Raw genomic sequence first — 22297 nt, 5'->3', positions numbered from 1 at the left:
ATTGCCAAGCAAGGAAGCCGCAGATACCAGTTTTAGGATAAGACTGTTTTCTGATCCAGCCGATGATTGAGCCCATGACCTACCGGGCAAGAAGTTGGATCTTCCATAATTACGCTATCTCGTCACATCGTCAAAAGGAACACGGATATAGTCTATAATAGACAAATCCAAATAACAATGAGTTCCCTCTTTTCAGAAACAGATAAAGTATACCGAGCGCAATAAAATACCATTAGCTGTAGCTATTTGACCACGAACTTATTCGAGTCATTGGAGATCTACCGTCCGAAATGAACGGAAGACTTTTCATTTTCGGAAGTTTACTGCTCTTAAGCTTGCACGAAATTGCCGATGGTAGAAAAAGAAGACGAAAATCACATACTAAGGACCTCTCCAGGAATTCGGTGTTATCAGATGACCCGCTTGTCAATATGCCAGTGCTGGCCGCAATAGGAAATTGCACATGCAAATGCTGCGGAGAAAAGAAGCTTGGTGAGAATTTCATAATACTTTTAAAATATCAGTAACCCGCACGAACTGATATATTATTTCATTAAAAACATGAAGAGTTGTGAGAAGTAAGCAGTTTAGTATACTTAGGTGTACGATTGTGGTTGTGGTCCTAATAATAAAGGCTTTTTGGTTTAACATGAATATTGCCATCATTTCATTACCCTTCATTGGCGGTGTCAGAAAACCTATCGCTACAAAGGAATGCAGCTTTCATGCGTCCCGCCACGGGATGCGCCTCATAACCACACGCAACATAAGCAAAAGTTCAACTTCCTCTTTTTTTGAAGTATTACAAAGTTTTGAACCTCCCTATACATAATTCTTGGACACGCTGCGTGACCGCATTAACCATTTCAATATTTAAAAAAATATCAACTGATGCAATGTCTCCTTATGTTTTGCAGAGGAGAAAACACTATGCGGAAATGATATCATCGTCGCTGTCGACAGCAGTGCTTGTTTTAGGGACCACCATCGGCGAATGAAGCAATTCCTTCAAAAGATGGTTAAGGAGATCCACGGGAGAGACGACTTCCAGTTTGGTGTAAACAATACCCGACTGGCTATCATGCAGGTATGGCACAACACAGTGGTAGATGACTATTAATACAATTCAAATGCATGAGTCATGATGTCAATGTACAAAAATATGCGGGTATACCCAGACAATATCTAGGTCAGCGGTTCTCAACTGGGGGTCCGCGAAGCAATTTCAGGGGGTCCGCGAGACCTCTAAATTTTTAGAATGGTTGATAACCTAATTTTTATTTTATTTTTTTTAATTTGAGAAAGCATGAGGCAGTTTCGCACCACAACTGCTAAAACCTCATGACTCATATCATCATAATAATCGTCTGACATGAACTATCGTAGTGTCGAAATTCATTTTCATTGCCAATTTTCCAATAACCTGCTAATAGAAACATATTGCTGTTTAGAGACGCTTTGTTGGGGTTTATGGAAAAAATAAAAATATGGAGATAGTAACGTCAATCAGGGTGATTTCGTAATGTCTGCGAAACCTTCTCGATTTGAAGTTGTCAGTCTTATCAAATTAGTGAACAGTGGCTTGAAATAAAAATTTCCAAAGCATTTCCCTAATTTGTCCCATTGCCGGAATTGAAACCTCGCCACCAAACCCATTATATCCTCTAATATACAGAACCACTATTTGAACAGCTTCTTGGAGGTACAGAACTTCAATATACCATTGAATAGTATATTCATATTGAAATGAACCCGAATATTTTCGGCTGACATTCGTCATAAATTGGACAATGATATACCAGCTCTTAAAGCTTGGCTATCAGATTTGGTACATTCTTATTGCGGATGCCCTATCGACAAGGCTGGTTTTTTGATGAACAAGGAGTGTTTCGTTGCTATCAAAGCATCACGCTTCAACCCCGTCATTCATATCACCAGTTATATTGGTATGCAGCCTTGTCTTGTTAATGTTTAATTGTTCATGGTCGAAAATGTTTCCTCGTAAATATATATATGTAAACCCAAACAGAACAAGTCGTTTCATGACAGTCTTTCTCAGGTTGGAAAACTTGGATCCATTCTTTGGCGCATAAAATTTGTCTATACTTTTAGATTAGGATTTCACTTTGACGGTAGAAACTCTCTGCGGGTCGATCAAAATGCCGTCGCGGGCCGAATCCGACCCGCGGCCCGTATGTTGCCCGTCCCTGCGCTAGATGCTGGGCGTGATATGTTCATAAAATATATGTTTTCTCAATTTCGTGCCATAAATGTTGCGACCACACCAAAAGTATCTTCGGAAGCGTTATGCGTTAATATTGCATTAGCCTCCATCTATCTTTGCGGAAATGGTTTCCGGCACTCCTCGTTCATATCAAAACGAAGACGCGGATTTTCAAGATACGACCACGTACTTCAAGAAATACAGCAGCAAAATTAATAAAATAATAAAAGGCTACCAATTTCTACATAAATAGCATCATGTTATTTCAAGAATAATTATTATTTTGCTGTTTATCACAAGCCTACAGTTCATATTTGCACAAAACAGATGAAGGTTGCACCATAATAGAGTTAAAATTTAAGTAAAACTTGAGGGGGTCCGCGAGAGTCCGTGACGGTCAAAAGGGGTCCGCGAAGCCAAAAAGGTTGAGAACCACTGATCTAGGTCTTGTGGTACGTTTGATATTCAAAAAGCACATACTTTTGTCATCTAATAATGAACAAACTGCCACTGATTTCAATCCACATAGAGCAAGTCTGATACCATTACCACCGCACTCAGTGTGATCGGCTACCATGACCATGATTTTGGAAAATGTTTGGATAAAATGACATGGGGTTAGAGTACCAAAAAGGCCAAGTAACATTATTGGGTCGTCTCACATTCCCAACAGGCAATATTGTGTAGGGCGCAGCGGTAAAGATTTATAATTTACCGCAATCATTTGGCATGCAGTAATATATCGCTGTCAACGCGGGCTACAATTACTAAACCGATTGCAGATATAAATCAATTCCGATTGGCAAACTCGGAACATTCTATTTTAAATTTATATGTCAGGATTACAGCGTCGAAGGGGAAGACCCTAACACAAAGATTCCGAATCAACAACTGCTCGAGAATGCGTTTATTAGCGTCACCGTTTATATTTTTAGTATCTGGAAAGTCTTCCTATGAATTTGAATATTGCAAACCTTCACAGTTCAGCAGTACGCAAGTGTTTCCCGTGTCATTGAACGCTTTCGAGAATTACCAGAACCCACCTGACAGCAGAGAGCTGAAGGACGAAATTAGTGAGAAAATTGAACAACTTGCCTTTCTCGGGCAAGGAGCCTATTTGCATAAGGGTAAGTACAGTGTTGATACCTATTACCTATGTTTCATAGAACATGAATGAATGCAATTACACAACTTCAGTGTCTTGACTCTGTCACCCTAGTAAAAATTAGGGTAATTCGACGACTCAAAAACGAAGTACCATTCTAACACTGAGGAGCACCTGAAACATTGATTTCGTCAGCCTTAGTACCCAAAATCGCTTAGAGCGTCATGACTCACAAAATTTTGTCTCCATTATGGTTGTCCATATTTTTGAAAATGCAAAAGGTTAAGTTTATTTTCGATTAATTTGAAAATTCAAACCTAAATATCACCCCCTTGCGGTTTACAGCTGACCCTATCGTAGTTTTTATTTCTCTGAATACATTTGAAAAATCTATTTTGAAGTCACCATATCGTATCGGGGATTTCCTAATGTCTCTGTGACCAACTCTAATGATATTTTCTAAATTATATCATTAATTCACTATTCGAATGTCAATTAGTTGCCATTATAGTTCGGTGTACATGTACAGTACATATCTTTGGGACCACGGCAATGACATCGACTACGGTACTCCAACAATATTCTGCTACACGAGACTATCATATTACGAATGCAATTCCGGAATACCAACGCCAGATTAAGACTTGGGGTCAATTTCGCATGATTTTGTTGGTCTGCAGCGACCGGGGCATCAAACTATTTTCATCCAGTGCACGTCAGCATTATAGCTGTCCCCAAGTGACCAGCAGGTCTGATTTTCCTTTCAATTCAAGCATTAAAATCACACTTTGGAATCGCAAAAATCAAATACTCTCGATTCAGAATCCAAAAAATCCAGGCGTTAGATTTTGCTCAGTCATTATTATTAATGATAACATAATATCGCAAATTGTATTAGGAAATGAAAATATGCTAGGAAAACTGTTTCACCACAGCACTTTTGAAACGTAATCCATTATTAAATCTGTTCGCATTAGCTCTGGACGCCACATACGACCACTTCGTCGAGGCGTTCCCTCGTCCTTTCGATCATATCAACGGGAAGAGAATGAACAGGGTGCGTATAGCTTCCACTGTATAAACGTAAAGTCCCTTTATTTTCTATCATTCTACTTAAAGACAGTGATAGTGCTAACTAACGGCAAGAGTCACCCGGATGTTTCGACTGATGACGTACAGGCATCTTGGAGACGTCTACGGGATAACGGAATCAAAGTTCTGCCGGTTTCTGTAACTAGACAGTGCTAGTACGTATAACAAGTTTTACAAGTTTCAGAATAATAGATATGCAAGCGCGGCTCGTGATTGTTGTCGCGGTGAAGCAGCTCCCGCTGCGACAACATGAAATTTGATATCGTGCAAGCTTACGCCATAAGCAACTCGTGTGATCCGAATTATTTGTCCTAGTTTTTATTATCCAAAAGTGTGGTTAGAATTTCCGAAGTGGTGCGACTATACCACAGCGATGATTTGACATGTAAAAATCATTTTCCGTTGTTTAGATTAAAAATACTCCGTACAATTATTAATAATAAATTCTTGTAAGTAGAATAAATGTCCAAATAAGAACCGATTCCACGGGCAACGATAGAACGTCCCAAGGAATCATATGGCATCTCCATATGCTCGATAGCACGAATGCAGAGATTGGCGACTGAACAAATTGTTCAGATACCCACGCGGAAACATAGATTTGAAGTACTGGATTTGATTTCGATAGTATTTCCAGTATTGCAGCAAACAATACGTTCATATTGTCATATTCCACTGGAAGCTTTTCGACTGGCTCTCTTCAGCAGTGAACGCCAGTAAATGAGGTTAACCAAGTTCGAAATATAGAAAGAATTTTGTCGTTGTGACGTAATAATGACAAGTACACAAGTCGCGAACGGCAGTAAACAGTGCACGGTTACGGTACAGCACACACGAAATCAGCTGTAAAACAGCCGAATGACAAAACAACACTAATGGAAGACGTATTGTTTGCTGCAATATTGAAGTTCTGTACTTCGAAAAGCCTATTTCCAATATTGAATATAATTCGCGATATCACATTCGGAATTGGCTTGAACTGAACATATAGAACTACTAATGTTTCTAAGCAGGTGACGGAAAGAGTGGATTTGATTTGGAGTTGGTGTTAGTTGAGTCCTGGATTCGGATTAGAATTTTCCATCGAGAACATGATTTGAGTTGATCCACTCATAATTAGAAGAGAGAGTATAATCATCAGGTGTTCGGTCGGCATCAAATAGAACAAGAGCTGCTCCGGGAATCGGAGACAGGTTTCATGTGCCGTACACTTGTTTCATTAAGCAAGATTGACACAGATCGTGCTTTTGGGACACGTTCTCAATGTGGTGCGGTCAGTATTAACGAAAGTCTATGAAATTCCCAGTAGCCCACTTTGGCTATCGCACTGCCATCAGTAGCCGCCGAAAGTGTCCGTTAGGTTTCGCTACCGCGTCTGACCTCAGCGATGCAGCGCGTCCGAGCCGCCCCGTAAATTTATTATTACACGCGCATCGAGCTCGGAGAAAGGGTTGCCCTTGACTCATGCCCTAAGGCTTGAATCAGAACATACAAAGGCCACGAATTCTGCCATTGGCAAACAGTTGTTGGATAATCCTGTTTGTGCGAAAACTTTTCGAAGAGATTTCACGTCTTCACTTGTGTCGTGTGCCTTGATTGGGGTCGACTTTTACCAACATACCAACAGAAGGAGTTCGTGTACTATCTAAAATAAGTAAATCGAGCTTATTCAGCGAACTCTTCGCCCCGATTATTCAAAATTACAAGACGGTGGCGTCATAGTTGGTGGTATGATTGTTTATATGCAATGTTGCTGATGATTAGGCCTACCCCTGACGAGTTTCAGCCTAAAATATTCGTGTTTACTTCAATATGAATAAGCAAAGCATTCACAAAAGGCGTGGCGCGTGTTTCTATATAACTACGCCTGGCTATCTGGCATGAATGTGTTGTACAACATTACTACAGTCGCATAATGGCCTAACTAATCTAACGCAAATATAATCCTTGCAAACAAGATAATCATCAAAGCCGGACATTATTCAAAGTATTTTAGTACCACTCACATATAGCCGCCGTGTAAATAGCATAGTACGGTCACTAGGGCTCTTCAAAAATGACTTTTTTTCTCAAATCGTACTGGCTACTTGATAAAATTGTTAGGTTACCTAATTTAAGCCTACACACAAAATTTGGTTCAATTCCAGCCAGTAACCGCTTTGCTACAGGAGAAGTAAGTTTCTATTTATTATATAAAAATAAATAACAAAAAATTTGAAGATTTTCTGTTCACCCGATGAAAGTGTTAAGCTGTCTATAGAAACGATGCTCACCAAATTTGGTTCAATTCCAACCAGTGGAAGCGGAGTTATTGCCGTCGAAAAATTTCGATTTGAATAAAATAGTATTTACGGTGACCGATTCTTTGTTTATTTATTATAGTTGTGCTCACCGTAAATACTATTTTATTCAAATCCAAATTTTTCGACGGCAATAACTCCGCTTCCACTGGTTGGAATTGAACCAAATTTGGTGAGCATCGTTTCTATAGACAGCCTAACACTTTCATGGGGTGAACAGAAAATTTTCATATTTTTTGTTATTTATTTTTATATAATAAATAGAAACTTACTTCCCCTGTAGCAAAGCGGTTACTGGCTGGAATTGAACCAAATTTTGTGTGTAGGCTTAAATTAGGTAACCTGACAATTTTATCAAGTAGCCAGTACGATTTGAGAAAAAAAGTCATTTTTGAAGAGCCCTAACGGTCACTCCCAGCACTGCGTGATTAATGATCATTCCAAGCCACGAAGTAAGCACTGGGAGTGATCGACTGCACTGCATCCTCGAGTGTCGAGAAATGACAGTCGTTCACGTCCCATACAGCTCAGAGACACGATCCACTATTGCGCACACCCAATGGCCAATACAAAGAGCACCCACGTAACAATACATTTCCTTTCGTAGCACTCAATCTTCTGAGTGGGAGGAGGGGTTATGTCCAGATGTAGAAATCCTGAAAATTCTTGGCGAAGATGCGTATTCCAACGGCGAAGATTTCTTACCAATGAGATCAAGTGGAACGGTATCTACGGTAGTAACAGAGGCAACGGTAAGCAATCGCGTCAATGCAGAGATGCATGGCATATTAAATGGTATTTTTATTATGGAAGTATTTTAAATTTGATATAATTGTTAACCGGTTCAACAACGACATCAGAATCACTACAATTATCCCCACACAATTTCATAAAACTAAGTTTCCATATCACAAGGTATACAAATATGCAGTGGGTAAAAGAAAGCAATATCGAGACTCAGAATAACTCTGCGATACACGCTGCAATATATAAATTAGCGACCGTGCACACACCTTGGTATACTCGTAACTTCAATTAGCGATGCTCTGCCTCAAGTGATGAGTAGATAGTTATCTCATAAGGCTCCAAATTACTGGTGCGTTATGAGTATAAGATGCGAAACGATACCCAACGGTTCATTTATGTTTATGGAATTGCCAGCAATAGCAATATTTTTTAAAATGACTGCCCCAGAAAAACTGGCGCAATCCCGTATTACTTGGCGTAGTCAATGCATTAATACACTGCCAAAACGATCTCAACTGAAATGCGCGAAAACGGCAATTGCTGTAGCTATATTGAATTTATTGTGGTGAATAATAGGGTCATGCGTTGGTCATAGTCAGGTGTGTTAGGTAGACCTGAATCATCTGGTTTTTTCAATTTTTCGTGGAATTCAACCATTTGTATAGCATTTTATAATTCGAACTGGAGTAAGCCTACCCGCTATACACATTCGGGATTGCCAGAGTCGAAGTTTTGAAATTGCGAGACTCGTTTCAAATATTCCTATAACTCATATTATCATCAGCCAACCGTTTGACTTTATCACTCACCAAATCGTGAAACTTCTTTTGCAGAAAGTAAGTTGATGCGGATTCGGAAACTAAAGGATGGGTTCGAATATTTTCGTTTTGAATTAATATATGACAGTTTAATGAATTGCGCTCATGCAGTATATTTAATTTTAGTACCTTTCAATGAGAACGCGCTATAGGCTGATAACTTTTTTAAATGCTGCCCTTTTCTGAATACAGTTTCCTCTTCGAAATTGAATCCATATTAAGTCGAGGTACAGCCAACGGAAGGGATTGATCGCTCTTCAAGGGCATACAGATGACTGGGTATTTCTATTTATATGTTACGGGTGAAAATACTAGCCCATAGACATCGACATTAATAGCGAGTAGAATACAGTCTATATGGGTATAGGGCGAATTGATTGATAAAGTGATAATATATCATCTAGCTAGCAAGACGACGTCCAGTCTCATTCTGCGGACTATTGCTATTTCACATTGGTATGGGAATCATGAAGTATAGCCAATATGTCATAACGTATGCATTGATTTTGTAAGTTGACAAATCGTATGGATATATGATTTCTTCTAGTGTCAAAGTGAAGTTAATTCTGCGAGAGTTGACCCATGCAACACATGCAACTGTAGCTGTGAGGTAATACACATACCATATTGAGATTCGATACTTTAAGATTAACAAAATTCCGATTCGCAGCTTCCGGTTGGTCCCAGGGGGCGTCCTGGACCGGGCGGCGTAAAGGGAGATACTATCCAGGTTAGTATATATGACAGAGATATGAGACAACAGAACGATTATTAAGCATACCAGATATCAATTTTATACATATCAAGATAGATCTATAGTATTATCGTTGATTTTAAGGGGGTGAAAGGAGACCTTGGGCCGAAAGGTAAAGATGGAGATGAAGGGCCGCGGGGACGTCAGGTGAGATGACCTATAAACTGAATCACTAGATATAACAAGTTTATCACCAATCCTATACATACATACAATTGCCCTATATGATGAAAGCACTGATGATATTCAACTAATATACTGTTCCTTTGTAGGGTATTGCAGGACTTAAGGTATACGAATGATGATGACGTAAATCTGTAAACCATCTCAACGTGAAGTGACATTTTACAGGGCGGTAAAGGGGACGTAGGTCCGCAAGGAATTAAGGTAATAGGGAACGAATTTGATATAGTGCTGTAACTGGTGCGCATAAGTTTATCGCTATCTTTCAGGGAGACGTCGGGCCTGAAGGAGTCGATGGAGTTAGGGTAAGCAATCACACATCTAACTATAGGATTTATTCAAAGGAATAGCTGGAAGAGATTTCTGTCATATTCTAGCAGTAATATTGCAAATGTAATCCATCGTAATAGATTACTCGATGCGAGTTGAAATATATGCGTCAAATAAATTGGGTTAAAACATTACTTGGAAATGCTAATAAATTACCCAGTAACAAGGAATCCAAGCTTATTTCTGCGTATAGTCGACTTCGAGTAACATAGATTTGGTGGAGTTTCAATAAAACTATAATATCCCGATCAATTACAGGGCGCTACTGGAGAACCAGGAGAACGGGGTCCTGTCGTAAGTTGAAATATCTAAATAGCAATACAGAAATAGAAAAGAGTTCTCAATTTTCAGGGTGAAGTTGGACCCGAGGGGCCACCGGGCAACAGGGGAGAAAAGGTAGCAGTCCTGCAAATATCTAAGACATTGTATGATAAGGATTTATTTGCAGGGATCGACCGGAGACAAAGGTGAAATTGGAGAATGGGGGGAAACCGGTGATCAAGTAGATATTCATGTCATTGTTTCTTATGGCGCACTTTCAAAGTTAAGTTTGACAGGGATTAAAAGGCGATACTGGAGATGACGGAAACATTGTTAGTATACCTATGAGTGTATGTTATCTTGTGAAACACGTCTAATTTATGAACTTATTTTTCCAGGGTCCTGAAGGTCCACCAGGTCCCAAGGGTAGCCCCGGAATCGGAATCAAGGTGAGATCACCATATAATATAGAACGTGTAGACCTATTTATAAATATTTTCTAGATGTATAAATATGACGTAGGCAATGTAGCAGTTCCAGACTGCGATGTTGCCACTTTACAATAATAAAGTTACTTTCCGAGAAGACAATAAGGGCGTAGCTTGATCTTACATTTTTGTGATGGCAAGGCCCATTTTGATATCACCGATTTTATCGCGTTTTTGGCCTGTCGTTTAGGTCGTGGCTTGCAATCACGGAGTTGTAGTCAAACGACACTCCGAATGCACAAGTATAAATGGCATTGTACCCCCCTAACCAATCATCATTCTTATGATTACTCCTATGGTAATCGCCCAAACAGGGTACGGACTTTGCGTAACGTGGCTTCTGAAATCCCGCATAACTCTTGTATGGCCGTTCGCGGTTCCACACACCTCGCAAAACACAATCATCTAATCCCCGCATCCACGAACTCAGTTTGCGTGATTGTTTTTTTCCCACTATGTCGAGGAATGAATATAGCTGTGATAACGAAACGATTATTATGGGCCAGTGTCAAATAATTCTTAACGTAATTTCGGTAAATGGGATTGGCTACTACATAAAGTGGAGAAATGATTTTTATTATGCAAGCTACGCGTATGTCTCGAACATACTGAAATTGAGATGTCAGAACATTCAATCCAATGATACCATCAGTTCACGCAACTCTTCCATTATGTCCATAGGGATATATATATATATCCCTGATTATGTCCAACGATTTCAAGGCCGGCATTTTAGGCCGACTCCAAAGATTAATGAGCTGTGCTAAATCCTCAACGCATTACGATTCGTTGTGGTATAGTGCACTATAGGAAATCTGATATTCGATAATATTAAATTTCAATTATGGGTATTTTAATTTTACAATTATACGACCTGCAGAAGTACCTTAAATCTACACCAAAAACACTTCCGTCCGAGTTTAATGCACACCATTTTCAACGCAATACGACTTATAACCCTGCTGGACCACTTGGTTACTTCAGCATACGTCCAGTTCTTAAATAATCGAAATTATTTTCGTTGTTGTAAGCCGTAGGTTATCATCATAGGCGTAGCCGGGGGACAATAGACATCATTCCACCCCCACCCCTTTCGACTTGTACATTTTAACTCCATGCGTGTCCCTACCTCTCATCAGAGTCGGCTGAAAAGCTTGATGCAGCCTACACAAATCCGATAATATGAATATATGTTTTGAGGGACGAACAACATAAGAAGTATAACTAAACTTTCACTTAGCCTACGATTTTCCAAATAGCTCTCTGTCCAAGCTCAGAATGCTCCTGTGGCTCACTGGTTGAGAACCCCTGAGCTTGATAGATGACATAAAAATTCGCGATGATTCTACTAACATCAGTGAAAGCAAATTAGACAACGAGTGACAGCAATATATTTTCACCGACGACGTTAAAAGTCGTTCACTGGAACTGATCAGTATCGATATGCCAATAAAATGATTCTTCGGATGTATACGTAACAGTGCCAACACCTCACGTAACATACACATTTTGAACTCGATGATATTGGTATTGATAGACGTCAAAGTTGTGCACAGGAATGGAACGAAATACATGACGATAAAATGCGCCTATTAGAATAAGTATGCCTGGATAATGTTGTTGTCTTTGAAGTGAACCCTGTTGATATTAAGAACTTGGTAAATAAAGCGAATCCATAGTGTACATCAGTGGTCGGGAACCTATGGCTCGCGAGTCATATATGGCTTTTTTGGGTATAAGATATGGCTCTTTGCCGAATATTTATTTTTGTACTGAATTGATCAATATTGCAGCAATTTGATTAGCAAATTTCCATCACGGCGAAAATGATTATTCTCGTGGCAGTATAAGCATGTCTCTTAGAAATAGAGACAACGCTGTCTTCGGGTTTCGGGGCTCGTACCTCCTCTTTTCAAACTTCTTAAATATAGGTTACTGTCGCGCAGGCGACCAATATCACTCGCAAATTTGATGTATCCGGCTCGAAATTTTGGATTGGACGACACGTGCATTGATCAAAGAATATAGCAGACATGACGACGCCCATGTAAAAACGCAGTTTTCAAATACACATTGTCTTCCTGATTTACGGCGCGAAATGAACTGTGGACGTGATATTCACAATTACAAACAACCCAATAGCTATACACGTTCTTGATTGCTAAGTAGCGCTGTGGTACCGGTGATAAAATGCAACGCTGCGCAACGTTGTATAGGTTACTGTCGAATACATTGAGAATTGAGAAGTCGATCAGTATTTAGATTTTCGGAATCAGTGCGACAGTTACATTCGATTGATATCAGTTTTCATAAACTCTAAGCTGTTTATGACGATGTGCGTTATCTATGGTGAGGTCTGGCCCGTGTGTGCCTTTTACCTCTCATCTCGCGGCTCATTTTCTAATAATATATGCAAATTGTGTGATTTGGGAAAAAAATTCATGAACAATTGAACATCGATAGAAAATACCAGTACTTGAAGGTTTCGTTATTCTCTTTGACTTATCCTGACGACAGGTGAGGCACTGCCTCACTTGCCTCCCCTGACCCCATGCCACTGATGTATACAGCTAGGTGTGGGTAGGCATATACTGCTGTAGAGACCATGTTTGGCTCCACCTACGCATGTGATCATGGATTCTCGCATTTAAAAGGAGCATCACGACGAACCTACGATATCGTAACTTAAATTTCGCGTGCTCAACTCAGGCAACCAGCACGAGTTTTACGGAGAAAATGTGACGCACGCGACGAATCCCATGTAGTGAATTCAAATAAGTGGTACTATGACGTTACGAATTTTCAATTGTGACGTAACTGTTGATTGACATGTATGGCTCTTTGGAAGTTAAAATGAAAAAATAGGGCCAATATGGCTCTTCGGACAAAAAAGGTTCCCGACCACGGGTGTAGGCTACATTATAGTCATCAATTTAATACAGATAAGATATTATGTATTTTTATCTTAAGGGATCTATTGGAGACGCGGGCGAAAAGGGAGTTCGGGTAATCTTTTATGCTATTTATGTTATAGCATCACTTCTCTAATGAAGCTATTTTATAGGGAGATGATGGGGAAATTGGCGAACCAGGATCTGAGGTAATCCTCTGCGAATTTCCGCAAAGGCAGTATATATCTTATCGATTACGTTTAATCCATGACAGGGCCCCAAGGGAAGAAGGGGATTATGTGGAAAGCCTGGTCCGGCTGGTCCTGAGGTAATATATTCCGTCATAGAAACAAGCTTTGGCGTTATTATAAATTTTTATTCAGATTTCTACATTTTATATCGAGTTAGTAGAGCTAATAAGCTATATATGTTTGCACATTTTACTTCAGGGTGAGCTGGGAGCGCCGGGGATTGATGGAGCAGCTGGAAGAATTGTGAAGTGCCGAACACTAGCAAGCCCGACGCGCGAGTATATCTAAATTTTCTCTTACAGGGTGCAACTGGCATTCGGGGACCCCAAGGTGCACAAGGTGCTCCAGGAATGAAAGGTGCAAAAGGAGAACTGGGGAGGGATGGGGAAGTAGGTGCGAACGGGCCGCGCGGTCCGGTTGGCAGCCGAGGTGATCAGGTATATTTGAGCGCAGTAGCTTAATATACATCTTCAACGCAAGTAGAAATGGTACGAATACCTGAAGTTTCGGTTTGCCTGAACACGAAATTTTATATATAAGGTTACTTGCGAACACGACGTCATGTGACGTCACAAAGCGAATTCAGCCACTTTTTTTCCTTTCAGTCTGTGCCGCTATCAGTAGCAGCAAACTTTTGAGCTCGCGGGCCGCATTGATCATCTGAATCCATTCGCGGGCCGCACTATATAAGATTGGGATCATAATCCAAAACGCAATATTGATATTTGATTATATAGTGAGGACACGGAGATAATATATGTGTGCTTATTTAAAACAAACCAGACATAGCTTTGATGATATCGTACACGCGTCAGAAACATATAGTGGCAAGATTTCATAGGCTGCCGACCCTTTTTTCGGAAACTTTGCCCCTATTTAGGCCTCCTTTTGTCCGATTCAATGATTGTTCCATGACGTAACCTTGCGTCCCAATCTAATTTAAATTTTCGCTACGCCCATGGGGTAGCTTTGTGGCTGAAACTCCTTCCAGTGTTCCTAGTTCTAAATGCCCTAAACCTGCATTAATGTAGGTATATATTTAAAACTGTGATTGTTTCGTGCCAGGCGTGAATTCACAATAGTAAAACCCATTTTCACCATGTGCGTGGAATGACAGTCTGGGAGATCTTGTCAAATAACGCCTACTTGAAAATACATTAATGCCCCTAATATTGATGCTGCGGCCCCCGACGCTATCAAAAACTAGGAATTTGGCCCGCGAGCACATTTGAGTTTAAGACCTCTACTTTATTTGATGGGACATTGCCGACTGACATCCACACATATCGTAAAAAATCGATGTTCTATTGTAATATCCCGATCTGGCACGAAAAGATCACATTCCGAAAAATTTGAATAATTTTTTTTTTACTTCGCATAATTGGTCAAAATGAGGGGATATAGACAACATGCCAGAATACGAATCCATCATGACATCATGAAATTAAGTCACTAAACCTTCTAGCGGCACCTCCGAATAAATTCAGGTCACAAATATCGAAATGGAATAATCAGGTGCGAGGCGTAATGGTGACCAATCTCGATACGATAAAAACCACTCTTCAACATATTTTATAGCTACAGTTCCAATATGAGATTTCTGTTTTCACACCTACGCCTTTAATCTAATGGCATATCAGATTTATAGCGCAGTGGCTTTTTTAACCTGGTATTTTGACGAGTAATCGGTTCAATGGAAACAATGGACCACCGGACATCATTGCATGATGCTAAGTGTGATGTTAGATGACCGGCCATGTTCCAAAAAACGTTTACAGAAAAAACAAAAACCCTTATTCTGCTCATACAGAGAACGAATCTACCTAAGGGACACGCGAATCGTTTTTTATAAGCGCATCACTGAAATAATTAAAACTGGATTGTCCTATCTGAAATCACACTAGTGATCCGAATTATGTCAATCTCGTTGAGGATTTCTGTGATGTTTAGCAGTTGCAACCTTTCAACCTGCGGGGGACCTTGAGATCGGGATGTCGCGCCAGAACTTAAACATAAAAAAGATATAGGATGTATATACCTTAGAAAAGTGGTTCTCAAACTTTTTAAGACACGCCACCCCACCCCCTTATCATGCTGGTAAGAGAGTTCGCTCCCCCCTTATCGTGATATCACAAAACGCAACCAGGATGCTAGCAAACCTAGCGGATAGTTATATGGCATGGAAAGTTACGACTGTGGATGAGAGATTTTCAAATTTTAAATTCAGATTAAAAATACAGAGCAACAAGTATTGATGGATGTAGATCGCGCGCATCTTCAGATGCTTTCACCCCCTCCCCCCCCCCACCCCCCCACCCCCCCCCCCCCACCCCACCCCCAGGGGGGTGCGCCCTCGGCTTGAGAACCACTGCCTTAGAATCATCATGGCGAAATATAAAAATTTAATCAAGTCCCAGCATTAATTCGATTTCTAGTACGCATTTTATCAATATTTTAAATAATTTTCTTTAGACTCTCGCGGGCCGCGCAGAACGGTGTGGAGGGCCGCATGCGGCCCGCGGGCCGTAGTTTGCCCACCCCTGGTATAAAGTATTCCCGTAGTCATAATCAGGGCACATTTGACGTCAATCGAAATAGCGGTTGTTACATTATCAGTAATGACAAACTCAGACACAAAGCCACGAAAGAAGCTCATGATCTCAATGTAGCCTCTTTCCGAGCCAAGTACGCAGAGATGACGGAGACGAGTCTAAATATTCCGGAACTGGAATAATGGGTTATGCGAAGTGAAATTCACGATAGCTAATAAAATGCTCCATTATTATGCTAGATCTAACTTAAATCACCGTGATGCGAAGTTAAAATTCAAGGAATTGTCATCAGACGCATGTCCAGATTACTTGCAGCTCTGGTATTTGACAATAAATGTCTACAGTGCAGAATCCTCCAGGGTTCACATACTGTGAACGGAACGTTCGCACTATCCATACGCATAAGCATTGTCGGATATTCGAAATCATTTTTTTTTTAAATATAGAATCATTGTGCGTCATTTTTCTCTGTAAGTCCGTTTTTATGGGAGAATTATAATATATAACACTAAATAATCTGACATCTTACAGGGTAGGACAGGACCGCCGGGACAGAACGGCTTGGACTCGCAAGTTCGCGGACCCACAGGGCGGGAAGGTCCGAGAGGTCCTAAGGTAAATTGAGAAAGTCCTCGGTAATCATCGACAGAAACTATTATTATATCACCAGGGTCTACGCGGACTCCATGGGCCCGATGGATTTGATGGATTGCAAGGAAGTCCTGGACAACAAGGGCTGAGGGTGAGTAACAAATATACCGGTAAATCAGTTCGTCCTATTTAGATGATCGAATTATACATGAAGAAATAATGGTGATTACCAGCGTTCGCCGATCTCGGTATTGTTTCACCGGTTTCCCTTTTCTAATCAATGAAGATAAAGAGTCTTTCGGCCTATACCGGGTGCACGGTCAGTGGTCGGCAATCTGCATTATGATTTGACTGAACGTTTATGCCGGATGCCCCGACCGCAACACGACAAATTCGCCCTGGATAGGTCGGTTTTACTCACCATTGGCTGAGTTCTGGGGATCCATCGACGGGATGCAAACCCATGTTCTCCGGTTTGCGATACCAGCCATTTCAAAATTAATTCTCAGTTATTCTGTCCCTTGGACCAACATTATTGACAGATTTTCTCACAAAACCTGTGTTTTCTCTGCATGCTGCACTTTAAAGCAATGCCGTGCGCGATCGACAAGCAGCTATATAACTGAATATCCGAAAATCACGGAAGTTTCTTTAAAAGCCCATAATCTTCACTGAATTTACACAACGCATCAAGCAATAGACATAATTTCACCGATGTGCACATTACTATTTTGACAGGGTCAGTATGGAGTAAAAGGGGAGCAAGGAACGGTTAATCTTGATTTATTGCGTCCAGCTCTGGTTGAAATAATAAGGGAACTTCTTCCTGGAGGTACTTTCAGATGATACTTGGCGACTAACCGCACGACTACATAGTATTCTTGTAGGCTGCATCGTAAAGTCTATATGACTCCCCTGTCTCCTGTAATATATAGTAAGTCAGTTTCAGTTTACCGCGAGATTAATTAAATTCACAAGGCTGCTAGAAATGCGAAAGGTACAACAATGCGGTAACTATATGTCTTGCAATACCTATTTATCTTGCGGCACTGTTCAGCATTCCCAATGGCACCGCGAATGAGAACCACCACCGTGTATAGTAATAGCAATTTACCGTATTGCATAACATGCATAATGCTACTATTCATGTAACTTAGCAACACGTCTATTTGTATTTTCAGACTGCGGTAAGCTCGTTTTTGACTCAAAGTCGTGTTTGCGAATGATCTGTACGTCAGCAAGAATGGGATGGATGTACCAAGAATTTCCCAAATGTCACTGGATGATTTTACAGCTTTACATAGTCATAGTTAGTTTGGTGCAGGGTTGGGCAAACAACCGCCCGCGGGCCGCATGCGACCCGCAACACCGTTTTGTGCGGCCGTGAAAGTAGCAAGAAACGTGTTAAAAACATTAACAAAATGAGTATTAAAAAATTCAATTACTGCAGAGACTTGAATAATTTTTTTTCATATATTTCAACTTGATAATTATAAGATATATGCGCGATAGCCCGACCCCAGAGCCCACGCATTTTGAAAGGTTTCAACTACTAAACATCACAGAAAATGATTACGGAACGACAGTTCGGATCACGAGTGTGATTTTAGATTGGCCACAGAAAGTTCATCAAGTTTATTACAGTGCTGTACTGCGAAAACCGATTCGCGTGTGTGTTAGGTATTGATTTCTTCTCTGTATGTGTGGAAGTATTTATATTGATATTGATATTATCTGTAGAAGGGTGTCTGAAGCTAACATGGTTATGGTTATGATACAGTCAACATTGTGTGTCCAGGAGTTAAACCAAAAGTAGATTCAGCAAATCTATGAAAAGATCGCTGTTCACAGATTCAAATTCCCATCCTGTTCTAAGAATTGGAACAACCGACTTTCATCCCTAGTTTTGACAAATGGATTATTGAGGTCTACCAGCTTACAAAACCTCGTCAATGCTTCTGATCATGTTCTTCACCACATAATCAAATATCAATATAGCGTTTTGTTTTATAATCCCGGTGTTATATAGTTCGGCCTGCGAATGGATTCATATGTTGAATGCGGCCCGCGAGCTAGAAAGTTTGTCAACCCCTGGTTTGGAGGCATAGCAACCGTCAAATGAAACATTTCTGCTTGTGTGCGCACGCATACGTCCCGACTGGTTACAGATATAACTTGCGTGTTAAGCAAATCCATATATGCCTAGAGCTGTAGTATAGGCTATATTTTGTTTTCTAACCTGACAGGAATCCATACGAACGATAGTAAAAACATCTTGAAATTGAGATTAATATATACATCCGGATAACATGACCCTGTTGAAGGAGTAGTGACGATAGTACCCTCTGTTTCCCTTGAAAATTTGAACACCAAATAATGAAATGGAGGATATTACTCAAAGTGAGCTGAATGAGCCCATATTTCTGCTGGCGCGCGGGCTTGCCTGAAATTGCCTTTTCAATTCATCGTATGTACTATTCTGTTTTACATGACGAATTTAGCGACAGGACCTGATGATATAGCGGACGTCTGCCAAGAAAGCCCCATCGACCTCGTGTTTCTAATCGACGGAAGCGATTCGATCGACCGTGACGATTTCAAAGAAGTGCAAAACTGGATTCTGAAAACAGTGGACGGCTTCAACCCCGGGAGCCGGCGGCAAAAGCTTCAAGTCGACGTAGTGCAATTCTCCGAACAAGTCAAAACTGAAGTACCCCAAGTAGTGGTTGTTGAATCGTCAGAAGAAATTAGACCCGCCGTAGAAGGCATCGATCAGATGCGTTCCGGTACGAAAACATACAACGGACTGAGATACATTAACGACGTTATCACCCCGACCACACGAGACAACTCTTACAAAATCTTGGTGACCATGAGCGACGGAGACGCGAGCGAAGAGCCAGATCAAGGGGCAATTGATTTGGCCCGAAGCAATTTCGATTTGATGCTGGCTGTCGGTATCGGAGACAAGGTGAATGAAGATCAACTTCAAGATTTCGCTTACAAGACAAATCTGATTTCCGTGGATGAATTCGCCTCCCTCAGCGGTGCTATTGAGGAGATTGTAGAAGCAACTTGTCGACACATTGGAGAAAACGAAAAAGGTAACTGACTTCTGAAAAGAACTAGCGGCAACACGAGTCAGAGTCCGAGACGCGACCCAATAAAATAAATACTTAATTAATTATTCTAATTTTATACTCGTTACACTCCACCAAGTGAAGACACCACATGTATAAACATAATGGATATTGCTCGACGTGAGTAAATACATAAAATCACCAAATTAGGCATAACATTTTAATTATCACACAGTCTCCAAAGTGGCGGAATGCGTGTCAATTAAACTTACAACATTTTCAAGCATCCATCAAATTTGGATATCGACAACACGAAGGCGTTTAGTGAATTGTTCAACTAAATTTAAATAACAATAGAAAACATTGCCTATGTATATTAGTATATCCCGATAATCATTCATGTAATTTTATTGAATTCACTGCGATTTTCGGACTTTCAAAGTCGAACTGTACATATCCAATAAGATTCGCATCATGACTATATAGCAGTATGAGGGGTCTTTTGTGATTGAACGCCAATTTATAAGCATCGAGTAATTGATTAATCATATACATGGCTAATTAATTCATCGCCGACCGCTGTATTTATTTATACCCAAGCCATGACCATGATCACATACCCATCGTCATCACATTATTTGGAAATCTGACTGATCAAGCGATACATGCAATGTCAACAAAATCCAAAGATCCGAAACTTTTTGTTGCTCAGTTGTATTTTACTTCCAGAGGAATCGGAGTCGTCCTCTGGAGAGGAGGATAGCGATGACTGGTCGGACTATATTGACCTGGGGGAGGAAGAAGATACAGAACTGCCTTAAATTAGTCTTGTGAGGTTTTGCCCGCGGCATTAGGCGCATCCACATGGATACGCCGTTCCAAGTCTAAAGAGCCTTACACAACTATATCTAGTGCATATTTACAAGAAGTGGCATTTCCCGCATTCACTCGTGTGTATGATATACTATTGCGTTAAGTTTTTTCCAAATTGAGTTGACATAACTTCTTACAATTAATGTTCACGAACCGCCTCAAACAATAGATGTATTATGAGCAAGCTATACCAAACCTACAGTCTCCACTAGCCTTATTTAAGTGGTCAAAAGTACATATACGATATATTATAATACTGATGTTTGATCTAATGACTGTAGATGCGTCGTTGCTCTTGTTATAAAGCATTGGTACATATATTACAAATCATTTCCATTCTAAGAAGCGCTATTTGCAGGTTCGTGTATACAACAAATAGGCATGATGCGGTTGAAATTGGTGATCTACGGTTAGAATAAAACTAGACAGATTGATCAAAACTGCGTACAAATAGGTGGTTTTGACATGCAAATCTTTTTTCACTATGAGCGGGTATATTATATATAGGTTACACGTTACAGTTCATGTGCTCTGAAAATAATAAATGATGCTCGGAAAGTACTCTCTGCGTTCTTATTCTGAAAGCGTTGGCTATTAGAAAGACCGCGTTCTAAATACTATACGTGGTATCTACACTGAAGAAAAGGCACCCTTCTTACCGCAATAGTCTAAGTATCGAATCTTATGCCCAAATGCAAGGTTATTCAAAGTATGTATTTTGAAATCTTATGACGATTAAGGCTTTGCAAAATATAGTACCAAAATCGTTAAATCGAGTATACCATATGTACAGGAAGAAAGACCTAGCAAACATGTTTAAACCTTTGATACTAACACAAAAACCGAAAATATTTACCATTTGATAACGAATAATTAAGATACGATATCATCTGAAAATTCGATGTGTCAAACACAACATCTTCATAGATTTCGTGCTGATGTACGATTGCACAAAGCATATGCGAAGAAACTTAGATGCTGTGGCATGGCGAATCAAAGTTCCGACTTCCGAGGGACCCCAGGCAGAACGAAATACTCTTACGAAAAGATATTCCTCTTAAAAATGATACTATAATATAGTCCAATATGGTCGTAGTTTCGAGATTACAAATGACGACTATCACAACTTGATTTAATTCCAGTAGGCTACTCAAATCCTCCCGCCCAGCCTGCCGTAATTGCGACTCAGCGACGGCTTACCGACAAGGTAGCGTAATGGTGAAGCGTTCGGCTTCTTGATTGGCAGGTCGTGGGTTCGATCCCCGGCCGGGTCAGACCAAAGACATGATTAGTAACACTGGTGTCTATGACTTCCCTGCTTGGTGCTCATGCATTACTGGGATAGCATGGAGGGGCGGTGCAAGACTTAGAAAGCCGTAAAGGCTATATCTGCACTTCCTTGTCCAGCGGCATATGCACATTAGGGCTCTTCAAAAATGACTTTTTTTCTCAAATCGTACTGGCTACTTGATAAAATGGTTAGGTTATCTAATTTAAGCCTACACACAAAATTTGGATCAATTCCAGCCAGAAACCGCTTTGCTACTGGAGAAGAAAGTTTATATTTATTATATAAAAATAAATAATAAAAAATTTGCTGTTCACCCCATGAAAGTGTTAGGCTGTCTATAGAAACGATGCTCACCAAATTTGGTTCAATTCCAACCAGTGGAAGCGGGGATATTGCCGTCGAACAAATTTGGATTTGAATTAAATAGTATTTACGGTGAGCACAGCTATAATAAATAAACAAAAAA

General features: G+C 40.3%; 2 protein-coding genes across 2 annotated transcripts; both read left to right on the top strand.

Moving 5' to 3' along the window:
* The first annotated feature begins 290 nt into the window (after positions 1-290).
* Positions 291-18107, top strand: LOC145454241 (uncharacterized). Its single transcript, XM_080332240.1, has 27 exons — positions 291-492; positions 918-1087; positions 3207-3351; positions 4307-4386; positions 4449-4576; positions 7329-7473; positions 8302-8304; positions 8834-8896; positions 8957-9016; positions 9125-9187; positions 9313-9330; positions 9392-9427; positions 9493-9528; positions 9812-9847; positions 9905-9949; positions 10002-10055; positions 10111-10146; positions 10213-10263; positions 13273-13308; positions 13367-13402; positions 13468-13521; positions 13643-13687; positions 13747-13881; positions 16528-16611; positions 16667-16738; positions 17326-17419; positions 17769-18107. The coding sequence occupies exons 1-27, from the start codon at positions 291-293 to the stop codon at positions 17972-17974; spliced, it is 2133 nt and encodes a 710-aa protein (XP_080188366.1). The 3' UTR covers positions 17975-18107.
* Positions 18108-18930: 823 nt separating this feature from the next.
* On the top strand, positions 18931-21101 carry LOC145454249 (collagen alpha-1(XXI) chain-like). The gene is made up of 2 exons (XM_080332250.1): positions 18931-19691; positions 20397-21101. The coding sequence occupies exons 1-2, from the start codon at positions 19076-19078 to the stop codon at positions 20486-20488; spliced, it is 708 nt and encodes a 235-aa protein (XP_080188376.1). The 5' UTR covers positions 18931-19075; the 3' UTR covers positions 20489-21101.
* Positions 21102-22297: the final 1196 nt, after the last annotated feature.

The sequence above is a fragment of the Botryllus schlosseri genome, chromosome 13 (genome assembly GCF_051294905.1).
Source record: "Botryllus schlosseri isolate E-star chromosome 13, Bs_hap1, whole genome shotgun sequence".
NCBI classification, from domain to species: Eukaryota; Metazoa; Chordata; class Ascidiacea; order Stolidobranchia; family Styelidae; genus Botryllus; species Botryllus schlosseri.
This window is presented reverse-complemented; position numbering and strand designations above follow the sequence as displayed.